The sequence below is a fragment of the Chelonia mydas genome, chromosome 3 (genome assembly GCF_015237465.2).
Source record: "Chelonia mydas isolate rCheMyd1 chromosome 3, rCheMyd1.pri.v2, whole genome shotgun sequence".
NCBI lineage: Eukaryota > Metazoa > Chordata > Testudines > Cheloniidae > Chelonia > Chelonia mydas.
This window is the reverse complement of record NC_057851.1, coordinates 149,992,394-150,004,684: the sequence shown is the minus strand read 5'-3', so window position 1 is coordinate 150,004,684 and position 12,291 is coordinate 149,992,394. Positions and strand designations below refer to the sequence as shown.

General features: G+C 41.6%; 1 protein-coding gene and 3 non-coding genes across 4 annotated transcripts in view; all 4 read right to left on the bottom strand.

Moving 5' to 3' along the window:
• Window positions 1–12,291, bottom strand: part of WDR43 (WD repeat domain 43) — a 35,248-nt gene that overhangs the window by 10,635 nt on the left and 12,322 nt on the right. Inside the window, exons 4-9 of the mRNA XM_037895570.2 lie at window positions 7,031–7,151; window positions 5,795–5,934; window positions 5,066–5,168; window positions 4,022–4,086; window positions 3,380–3,551; window positions 2,781–2,867 (exon numbers count right to left, since the gene is read on the bottom strand). Of these exons, the coding sequence (XP_037751498.1) occupies window positions 2,781–2,867; window positions 3,380–3,551; window positions 4,022–4,086; window positions 5,066–5,168; window positions 5,795–5,934; window positions 7,031–7,151 (688 nt within the window). The remainder of the gene's footprint in view (window positions 1–2,780; window positions 2,868–3,379; window positions 3,552–4,021; window positions 4,087–5,065; window positions 5,169–5,794; window positions 5,935–7,030; window positions 7,152–12,291) is intronic.
• LOC114022371 lies at window positions 1,681–1,758 on the bottom strand. Its single transcript, XR_003566485.1, has one exon. It is a non-coding gene; the product is annotated as a small nucleolar RNA SNORD53/SNORD92 (small nucleolar RNA).
• On the bottom strand, window positions 5,600–5,679 carry LOC114022373. Its single transcript, XR_003566487.1, has one exon. It is a non-coding gene; the product is annotated as a small nucleolar RNA SNORD53/SNORD92 (small nucleolar RNA).
• On the bottom strand, window positions 11,042–11,119 carry LOC114022372. Its single transcript, XR_003566486.2, has one exon. It is a non-coding gene; the product is annotated as a small nucleolar RNA SNORD53/SNORD92 (small nucleolar RNA).

Below are 12,291 nucleotides of genomic sequence, written 5' to 3'. Positions count from 1 at the left end.
CTATTAGAGAACGTGCTTGTTTAAAGTTGCGCAATGCTCCCTTATAACATTGTTTGGCAGCTACCTGTTTTGTCCACTGCTTGCCTGAAGAGTAGCCCATTGGAGCTAGCTGGTGGGGGCTTGGAACCAGGGTTGGTCATCAGCTCCCTTACATTCTCTGTGCAGCACCCTCCCAGCAGGCTATCAATTGTCGGGCAGTTCAGGCGTCCCTCCCCCCACTGCGATGTGCTGCTCCTATCCTATACCTTGGAGCTGCTCCCGGGAGCCTCCTGCTTGCTGTGCAGGGGGTGGGGGAAGAGGGGTGCTGATGTCAGGGTGTCCCCCTCCTCCTGTACCCCATCTCCACAGAGCAGGGTGGGGACATGACGGCACTCAGGACTAGGATGGAGGGAGCTTGCTGGCAGCAGCAGCTGATCTACTTAAAAAGGCAGTGTACTTAGAGTGGGGTCAGCATACTTAAATGGGCAACGTGCGTCTCTCTCTCTCACACACACCCCCCACCCCCCCAGCACTTTGGAAAGTGGAGGGAGTGGTGTGTTCCAGTGGGATAGTGTGTGTTCATTATTATGTTCCGTTTCTGCAGGGAACGTTTGCAGCCACTGCCATGCATCTATTATGTCTCCTCCCTTCATTCGGGCTGCCTTGTAGAGTGTCAGGCTACATTAACAACAACGTGTTAACCCTTGAGGGCTCAGCCAAGTGCTAGTTCATCATTTAGCAGCAAAACATACCCTGGGATATATCACACCCTCTGACTCCACCACCTCAACCGAGCTTCACAATCATCGTTGCCGTGTACAGTATTAAATTGTTTAAAACTTATACTGCATGTGTGTGTAGTATAGGTTTATATAAGTATGTACACTTACTTACACACACACACTTTTGTCCAGTGAAAAAAATTCCCCTGGAACCCCCCCGCGACATTTACATTAATGCTTATGGGGAAATTGGATTCGCTTAACATTGTTTCGCTTAAAGTCGCGTTTTTCAGGAACATAATTACAACGTTAAGCGAGGAGTTATTGTACATGTACTTGTGCAGCAGGAGAGAGGGCATAAATTATAACAGACAAAAGGGGTGGGGGGGGGGGGGGGAGGAGTGTGTGCAATCAAGTAAGTTTGCACTCTAGAGCAGTGGTTCTCATTTAGGGAGGTAGAATACAAGTAATTAAATCAGACCAGGATGCTTGAATAAGCAACCCTTTATCACACAAAGAAAAGCCATGGGATCTTTAATGAACACAAGGAAGCTAAGTTGTAAGTCTCAATTGGAAGTCAGCACCTCCAGCAGCACAGTGATCACGCTGGATCAGTGCGGATGCAGGGAAGCGTGACACATACAAAACTCCAATAATCACTTATTGCAGAAACCTGTTTACTTAGAGATCATCCATTCCAGCACTGACCCGACCTAATCCTCCTTGCTTCGAGATATGACCGGTTCCCAGTAAGCAGCAGCACTAGCTGTCAGTACACCAATACAGACTACTATAACGACTGTAGCAAATTCCATTTATCACCTCACTTCTAGTAAGGTTTAGATGTAGTAGGCAAAACGTGATACTCCAATTTCACGTTGTTACAGTACAGCAGATGTGGTTTTGAAACCTACTCTAGCTACAGATATTTTTAGGCCAGTGCCAAGTGCATGACACATGGAACTCTTCTCCAGAAGGCATGCTCAGACAGCCAAGAGAAATGTGTCTTCATGGAATTCAGCAATAAGCGAAACCAAGATGAAGGTCATCACAGCAAGCCCAAGATTCCCTATAGCTTTCACTTTGGTGCATCTATCATTGGCTTCATGACTACAAAAGAACACAAGCCCACATCTGGCTCACAGAAACCCAGAGATGTAGTAGTCCGAAACCCAATAAGCCAACTCATACACCAAAATTAAGTGTGCCAACTGAGAGTTATCAGTAAGTGTAGTCTGAGAAAATGCCGCCTCTATACATTTACACTTGTGGGATAAGTGCACTGAGTCTGCAAGCCAGGAATCTTCTGAGCAGAGCGTCCACTGGGCCAACTCATACCATAATACAGGGTTCCCAGGGTACAAAAGGGGGAGCAGCCTCAACTGCCTTTTTGTTCTTTCCACTAATTCAGAAATTCTTAACCTGAAGAAAGATGAGATTCTAAAGTTGCAAAGGCAGCGGCAGGGATTATACAGCGACAACACCCTTCACCAAAAGCCACTTACTGATAAGTATCTCAAGGTAGCCTCCCCTTTTTAACACCCTGGGAACCCTGCACATGGGCCAGAGGTGGAAAATGGTCTCAACAGACATTGTTGTGTAAGATTTCAAGTTCATATTCCCAGGTGCTGTATCTCTGGGGAATTGGAACATATGAAGGCCACCGCAGAGAGAAGCCAGGACACCAGATTTAAGAATCTACAAAAAAAGCAGGATTAATTTTACAGAAATGCTAAAACAAGAGCACCCAAACCTTGCCCAACTGAGAGCTGCAAGGGCAACTTCTCATGACCCAAGGATCTGCACCTAACTGGCAAAAATTGGAGATACCTCCTCTTAAATACAGAGATGAAGGCAGTAGTAGTCCTAGTATGCAATACCCTATCTCCATCTAAGCACTGTGCGCTAGGACCAGTAAAAGCCAATGAGATGCATTTTGTTCAAGGAATGCTATTTGTTATTGAATTTCTCCTCAGAAGTAACCAATGTAGAACCCTATCTTCCCTGCTGAAGTGCAAGGTTTAGTATTGATAAATATAAAACCGGAACAGGGACTAGGATGTTTCATAGACCACTCACCTTTGTTACAGACATTTCTGTTTGAAGTGCCATGGTCTTTTGAACGTCCCTTATCAAGCATACGTGAGATTCAGCGGAGTTCAAGGACTAACATGGGAAGAAAAGAAACAGTCCACATCATTTTAACACACCACTGTGACTCATGAAGCTACTTCAACAGGTTAGAAATAACTCAGCAGGCATCATCAGTAAAGTGAAATTTCGGTTACTTCAGGAAAGCAGCTGCTTTGCTTTTCCCCAAGTCACCAGATTCCTATGCCTTTCAAGGGAACTTGTTCAGGTAATGGAGGACCTTCAACTGAAGCTTAAATGACAAACACCAGTTTTCAAGTTGCTGAAATGGAGTGCTCAACAATGCCTGTTGGAACAACAGCAGGAAATACCCCCAACATTAGCTATATTGTATTTAATAAAAGAAAGCAGGATCAAAATTTCCTTTCAGACAGCTGTACTGAGGGCACTGAACACACCACAGAAAAGAGTGGCTTTACCTCGCTACGCAAGTCCAAATTAAAAATTCCTCCATTCAGAGAGTAGTTGGGAGTTTGTGTTACATGCTTACAAAACATTAGGTTCCAAATCAAGTAGGCTTTACATACCACTCTCTCAATGATGGGTTGTAAGGTGTTTCCATACACAAGCAGTAACGACTGCTTGTCGGAGCAAAATGCAGCTGCTAGAATAGGGACTGGTTTTGGTGTGGCATCACTGTCCTTTCCAGACGTTGCTATCTGGATAGTACAATTTGATGTTAAGGGCTTTTTGCAGTATCTGAAAAGAAATGATTTAATCAAAACAGATTTAGCTAAAAACAATAATATGCACTTCTAGAGCACCTTCTGTCAGCTCACCAATCAACTCTATCTCAACAGTTTATAATTTTAAAGGTGGGTTAAGTGAGGCTCAAGGAGGTTAAGCAACTTGTCTAATGTGATAGTCAATAGCAGAGCTAAGTGTAGAATGCAAGAAACTAATTTTCACAGTCCTCTGCTCTAGCCACTAGATAACGGTCTCCCACAGTTACATATGCAAGGTACCAACTTCATAGAACACAAGTTCTGAGAAACAAGCACCGTGTCCGAGAGGCAACTGAGTCCTATCTTATGACCAGGATGTAACAGTTTAAGACCCGAACAGGACCATATTTGGAAATGACTACGAACTGCCTTGCAGTATCCCCATGTTCTTCTAAAATACAAGGTCAAGATAAAGAACTTAGAATTTTTTAAATACCAACTTACCCATTTAAGATGTGTTCAAATAAATGCAACTGTCCATCTCTGCATACAACTGCTAACTTCACCGGCTGAAAGAAAGTCACAACATATGGTTTTTATTAGATCAGAGAACAAACTTCCAGTCATTGATACATCATGAGAAATTAACATATGCTACTATGGTAGGAACTTAAAGCTACTGAAGTACCACGGATATGGGCAATCCTACTAAAATGGCTTGGGCCCAAGTGGAGAGGAATAGGTTTGGTACCTGTTTAATAAAGCAGGATTTTCAGCATATATACATATACATATATTCTGTTTCTATAGAAGAACATGTATGCGAGGCAGCAAGTCAGCCATACATGCCTCTTTGGCCAATTAACGGGCATACATATATCATATTCTGTCTGAGATCTCTACAGTAATGGGTGAAAAAGTAGAAAACTTGGCTTGATGTAGTGCATTTTAAGAAGGAAAGTGAAGGATGTAGGAAAGAGCATTGTGGCTTAAATAGAGACTGAAATGTTATTGAACTTGCTTCAGATGTGTCATCTGTGAATAAGATGTGTTTCAATTCCCCGATTCTTTTATGTAGAAGTTTCCCGCAGAACATCGTAATGTGCTAAAAATCTGACTTATGAATGCATATCTGATACAACATATTAAATTGTAATTCATTCAAAATTCAGTGGGATTGTCCTTGCCTCCTCATTTCAGGAAAACCATGGCAATACCTGAACCATATTTCGGAAAGAAACATGCTTATTTTGTGCTACAAGATGTGGCAAGTAACTGATTGATAATAAATTGTTTCAATTTTATAAGTCAGTTAATATTTTCACATTATTAACAAGAATGCTGAAAAACATTTAAGGGAGGGAAGTCTGAATGTTGTTACTGTGTAGCTCCCTAGTCTGTAACGTCAGTTCTCAAACAAACCCATTAATTTACATTCAACATTCATCCTTGCTTACCACACACCGAAGTGTTTTCTTCCAACATTAACAAGAAATCAGCACTGAAAACTTGAAACCAAAATGTACAAGTGCAAACTACTTTTCTTACCTCCTCTTTGCTTTCTGACACTGTTAGGTCAATAAAGACTGGCTCATCTGTAACAGTAAAAGACATCACAGCATTCTTGTCTTTCCTATCTGATCTGATCTGCCTGGAGACACAAATAGCACATATTTAGCGTAGTAAGAAAAAACATTAATTACTCTGCTACCCTCTGCATCATCACTGAAGGAGAGCACAATATTATAAATTCCCTAAACAGTGACCATCTACAACCCAGCTCTATGTGGATTAAAGACTTAACTATTAAAAAGTGTTTTAACTATTCAAAGCTGACCATGCCAATCATATTAAGTTCTCTTAAACTCCTAAGTGTTCTAGCCCCAAACTGTAAACTACTTTAAAAAAAAAAAAACCACCAAACACTTAGGCAAGATTCTTGTACAAAACTATCCAAGTGCAAAGAAAATGTGAATTTTTAAACACACACTTTTTTAAAAATAAGACACTAAGAGCAAAGAAGTGAGTCATGTAACATGCTCATAGCATGTATTATAGTCTTGAGTAGGGTCTACAGGTAGCTTGCTCAGACACAGCCAAGGAAATTCACATCCTCATTTGATTGTCAGTGAATTGAAACCACAGTTGAATCATCATTGCATCAAACCAGACTAACCCTCTGTTTATCTATGAGCAACAGAATTCAATTAATACTTTTGTGAAAAGTCTATGCTCAAACTGAGTATCAACAGATTGTCACAAGAAAAGCCTACATACCATACACTGAGTAACCGGTCACGTGCTGCTCCAGACAAGAAATAGAGTCCTGTAATTCCATCAAAGGGCTGACTTTCATTCGGAGGTCGTACCGTGGTGAACATTAGTGATGAAACTGCTGTTGCATGGCCTGTGAAATTCTAGAGGAAATGAAATTTTACTTGTGATGGGATGGTGAGGAGCAGTCATAGTAAAATTTTGATGTTTAAGCTGCGACGAGGAACATTATGCAAGCTGCACAGGTCAAATCCAAGTATTACAGAGTAAGTCAAGACATTTCTGCAGTGTTTTCAGTTAGAGCTAGAATCCAGCTGCCTTCAGTTTATAAATCTCCATGAAGGGTTTCTTGAACCTCATGATATTCATGGAGAGAGAAATGAAAGAGGTTACACAAGGAAAAGAGACAGACTAATAGGTGGAATTTCAGGTGGGGAAAAAAAAGAGAAAAAAGTCATCCTCCCCAACAACCTTCTGTATTTTACAAAGTCCCCTGCGAGACTACCCAGTGAGGCAGTGTTACACAGGTAGTGCTGTTACCGCCCAAAGTTACTTCCCCGTCTATTCATCTTCTCATGGGGCTTACAAGAAAACAGAGTCCTGTTTTCATTTTCTGCCTACAGCTGAGCATTCTGGTCAGTCAATGCACCTACTATTTTTAAGTGGAGATTACCAGCGAATAATTAAGTTCCAGGTGTTTAGACCAGGTTTTTGTCTGTGTACCAAACAACAGGATGTTTGCTACTATGCCTCCCAACCTGTTTAGGTAACAGATTAATAATGTAGCCGGTTACATTAAGATTGGAAAGATGCTGTCTGAAGTCTAATAGCACTGGGTCTCTGCTGAACGCTGCTGGCAGAGTCCATTGTCACATCTGAAAGGAGCTGGTTCGGTCTATTTTTACATCTCTACAGTCAGAATTAGGAGAACACGTAAAAAATGCATCCAGTGTAAAGGAACCATATGAAGCTTATGTTAATATTGGCTTGCACAGGGGCTACTGACAGCACACTAAAACACAGCCAAGGAATTTAGTGTCCTCATTCAACTGTCAGCAAGTCAAACCACAGTGTGAAGGTATCCTCATAGCAGCAACTTCCAGTAGCCCCTGGACTGACAATTATTTCTTTATACTCAACACAACTGGGACATGCTGCATCAGGAAATACTAGCCACACGAGGTCAGTTTAATCAGGGAAGGATTTTTTTAGATCCAGTATTAAAAAAAATTCACTTACTCTGTAGACTTCTTTGGTCTCCAGGTCCCACAATTTGATAGTTCGACCAGCTGAAAGTAACATCTTTCCATCTGGGCTGATGCACAGGCAGCTAACGCTGCTGTTGTCACCTTTCCATTTGCTAGATTTTTGTTTGCAAGGGAACAGAGGAAGGTGAGAAAGGAAAGGGGCACCAGTTAATACATCTCAAACTCAGAGCAGCAATGTTGAAGAGGCTAAGAAAAATGCAAAAGATTTAAGAAGCTACAAGTTGTGTCACAGCAATTAGTTGTTTGTCCCCCCACAACCAAAGCCGTTTACACACAAAATTATTAATGTGCATCAACTGACTGCCCCAAAGTCCTCTACACCCAAAACAGATGTAGCATGGGGCACAGTAGTACATGATTCCTACTGCACTAGACCCCAGAAAGTGTGCTCAACTTGTTCTGGACAGACTCTCCCAACAGTGTAATTCTGCTGTGTGCCATTATTGAGGCTTAGTTCATTAAAGGACTTTTGTTAACATTTTCACATTAAGGTGAATAAAGGTGTTATAAAAGCGTCAAACGTTGCCATGTACACTAGTCTCCACCAGGAACTAGTTAGTGACCAACACACTTCACACAGGCCACTAAACTGCAAGAGGAGTTCATTCAGTGTAAGAAGTGACCCATGCAACCCATCATAAACATTTGGTTCATTGTTACAATTTTAAGATCGTTTTTTCTGAAATGCTTCAATGCAATATTCACAAGATTGAATATCTTCAAAACCAAGCTAGTTTATTCTACACCATCCTTGACAATCCAACAGAAAAGTCTAAATGGAACAGGTTTCATTGCCTGTATATTTCACAGGTGTTCAACAGAGTTCTTTGGTTTCATATGCTCTTCCAAAGAGGAAAAGGACAAGACTAAGCAAACGGCATCCAAATTGACACTTATCTATTTAAACATTCTGCTCTGGGCCCATGTAAAAAAAATTTTAAACCAATAAATATAAAATATGTCTAAAAATCATAAGTTACTATTTAAAGATTCCTTCCATATAAAATATTTAGATATGAAACTATACAGCAAGGAAGAGCTATATTGTGATACTGATGACACATAGCAAAGATGCAGTCAGACAATAAGCAGCTACAGCAGGTGAGACAGAAGAGCAGAAGTTTTCCACTGCTCTTTTGGGTAGGTTTGGTATTTAACCCCCTTCTCTAACACGGCTCCCCCCCCCCCCCCCCCCCCCCCGCAAAAAAAGCATTTCAGTGTATATACCCATTCAATGCTTTAATTTCTTACCAAAAGAAGTGTGGAAGTTTCCTGCTGTTCTGTGTCTGATCTTTCTGCTTTTGAAACATGTGTTATTGGGCAGCGTTTCCCCTTGGAATTAGTAAAATGGATACCCACCGGGATCACAGAGTCAATATTCATATCAGTGGAGATTTCAAAACATATTTCAAGTGGGTTGTTTTAATACAGTTTCACAATCTTTGTTTAAAAGGACGAAATTTGAACTCCATTTTAAGAAGTTTAAAGTAGTTTCAAGTGCCACACCTGTCCTTAGATCATTCTAGGAGGACCCTTGACAGTTTGACAATCACCTTTTTTCTAGGTCTTGGAAAAAAAATGTTTCTCTGCCCTGTTACTGTGTGAAATACTCCAAAAAACCAGGGGAAACAGGGAAAATTCTTGTACCTTAGAGCTATCAACTACACAAAGTAAATACGACAGGATAAAGAAAAATAATTTTTTCCAGTTTTCAATCACAGTAACATTAAGTGTGACTTGTAACGATTGCAGGTAAGGGATTTTCAGACAGAAGTGTGATTTTTATGTGGTTGGTGTGCCTTCAGTTTATATATTCTAATTAAGTAAATTTCTTCTGTAGTTATCTACAACAGCAGATAACTGCAGCGAATATGGTTTCTTTCAAACGTTAAAGGCAACCATTGTTAAATGCTTTGAGCAGCTACTGAGACACTGAATACAGGTCACATGATAAACCCCACCTATGAACAATCCGGCCCAGTGGTAATTTTTCAAGGCATCTCCAAATCCACAGGTTGCATTGATCAAAGTACTGTGTTGGTTCCAGCGACGGAGCTACAAAAACAAGACTTTAGCTAATATTGCTTCCATGCAAGTCATCTAAATCAAACATCCTGTGGTAATTTTGGCTTGGTGAGCTACTGAGAACTCAGTGACAAACAGACTCAGGGCAACCCACTGAGATCAATGCTACCATAAGGAAATTCTTTAAGGAACAAATACACGAATACAGATCAGTTCCCACTGAGCATGAGGATTAGCTCCTCCAGGAAGACCCAAGCTCCTTCTGGGGGAGCCAAAAAGTCATCCAGGGAAGAGAAAGACAACTTCCTCTTCTGACAAGATTTTTTAAATTTAGCATTAAACCAAGCAGAGACCTATCTGCACAGTACTAATCAATCATTAGATGGCGGTACTTTCGCAGATTCCTAAAAACAATAGTTGTGGATTCCAGTGAAAGAATTAGGAGAAACATACAGGCTTACTGCTGCATTAACAACTGAACTATCTGAGAAGAGATGGGCTGAGACAGACTTACTGAGAACAAAAAATCTTCTATAACCACCTACTTTTACTTATAACTTAACTTCTTTCACCACACACTGATGGTTTTTAATTATGTCTACTCAGAACTCTTTTAATCTTTTGTAAGAAGTCAACTATTCTGTTTAAATTATTAAAGACAATTATTGCAGGGAAATGGCACAGAAGAATAAAATTTACAGGTCACCATATTTGAGTGTACATCTATACTGCAGTGAGGGATGTGAATGGCAGCTTATGTTGACATACCCACACCAGCTGTACTCTAGCTAGCTTGCTAAAAATAGAAGAGAGGACACAGTGGTGAGAGCTTCAATGCAAGCTGCAGAGGCAAATACGTACTCAGGGGAGTCAGGCAGGCTTGTGAAGCCCACACCACGGCATCCTCCCTTCTAGTTTCAGTGAGCTAGCTCGAATACAGCTAGTGCCAGTAGATCTACAGAAGCTGGCACTCACTGTCCTGGCTGCAATGCAGACATACCCTGAGAATTTCCTTTCAAAACACACCTGGCTAGATTCTGTGCAGTACCACCCAAGAGGCGCACACCAGGGAAAAGGAGGGCAAAGGTTGCTTTATGCTACCTTTGTCTCTTTCAGATTCTGGGCTGCTGCAGGACTGAAATGGCTCAAGCAGCCCTGTGTGGTTCTGTAACTTATGGCAGCCTCCCCAGTGCTAAATAAGGGCTATGCGGCAGCTTAGAATCTGTGCAGCACCTAGCACTATGGGAACACCTCCTCCTCCCACCCCTATACACTGGGATATGTAGTACAGAGAGCTACCTGCACCGATGCCATGTTGTCAGAGCGGCATATAGCAGCAAAAGGGGAGAGGCCAAATCAGTCCCACCCTCTCTTACTAAGATCACTTCAGAGACTCACTCCCCATTCCAGATAAGTTTCATAATTTCCAACACACACCAGCACATTGGCAAAGCCTTTATATCATTTTCTGTACTCTAAACACATTGTGAGCTAGATATTGAAAGAATGACCATACCAGCTGACAAGACGACAACAGTGGTCAAACAAAGGAACTAAAGCAATTTTAAAGACAATACAGTACTACACTGATTGAGATACAGAATCTGAGACATCCTGTCACGACCTATGGCTGTGCCCACACAAGCATTTTTCTTCCAATTTCCACTGGTGGTAGCACTAGAAGTCTGCTGCTGGCAAGTCTGCACTAGCACTTCCACCCTTGCCACCACCAGTCGAGTTACATCAATGATAATGCAATGTTACAAGGGTTAAGTGTCCTACTGAGTACTAGCTTTATCAAAGATGGCACTTAGAAGTCAAGAGGATATGGTTTGTGTTTTAATTTTCAAAGCAGATTTTGCAAAATTAAAAAAAAAAAAAAAAAAAAAGGCTACTCTGGCCCTCTAGCAATTGTTGCCTTCAGCTTTTGTTTTACAGTATTACAATCAGCACCAGCCTGCTCAGACAGCCAAGAGGAAGTTGTCCCCACTGCACATCAGTAGTGAGCGAAACCAAGTGGGTATCATCACAGCAAGGCATTCTGTTTAATGAATGGGCAAAGACTACTGATTTAACGAACACTACAATGTCAGGATAAATATCAGTTCCTGACTTTACACCATGGTGCGAGAACGCCCTTTGGATTCCGAAGGTAAAATTTTCAGAAGTGCGTAAGTGACATAGCAGTTTAAACGTCACACTCACTTTTCCAAAGATTCCAGACTTAGCATGTCAAAAAAGCAAGTAGTAAAAGAAAGAGTGCTTGGAAAAAAAAAAAAATCACAGGCCATGCCCATGAAACACAACAAACCAACAGTGGTGAGGAATGCATAGCAGTCGGTATCATTTGCACATTCTTGTGCCTGATAAGATTTTCAAATCAGCCAGCCACAAACAGCAGTGGTAGGAAAGCCCTGGACAATGATGAACCCGCACAACAATGGCAGGTCATAGGGCAGGAGCCCACTCATCTCGAGCTGAGCATGGTTCCAGTGGTCACATACCTCCTGTGCTGTAACAGGAGAACAGATGTGGTCCTTAGTAGATACTGATGTTGAACAAAATGAAATACAAACACGACAATAGGCGGGGTTGATCCAATAGATAAGTACCTGGGATATGCTGAGTGCATGTGATGATGATGATGATGTTGATGTTGTGATTCATATGATGTCTTATTGTGCTACTTTTGGTCAATGTGAACTACCACTTCAACCAGAAAATGCCATCTGCAGAACAAGTCACTCCAAAAAGAACTTCACTTGGAGAGAATTCATGAGATGGCCAGCTCACCGCTCCCTCCCTGCTCTGTACCAAATCGCAGCAGCGATAGTGGAATGGGGGGAAAGAAGTGGTGCCTGAGAAACTACAGGAGGGCAAATGAGGGTGTCTTAAGCATGTAGGTAATTGGATACCAGGTCATGTTAAATAGGTCATTTTTCCCCAGCCATACAACCACTCATCCCTGTCAGGGGTCTGGAATGGCAGGGTGTTTGCAGATGGCTCAGCATCTAAGAACACAATAGCCTCCAAGTAATATCACCTGCAGCAGAGGACTGCACAATACAGCTCAGGAAGGAATGGCAAATGTGGATTTAAACCACCTTTGCATTCCCTGATCTGCTCTGGCTGTGCAAAAGGCTTGGTCAGTCCCCTTGGTGTACAGTTAGAACTGTCTGAAGGCTTCTCTAATCTTTAATGACTGCT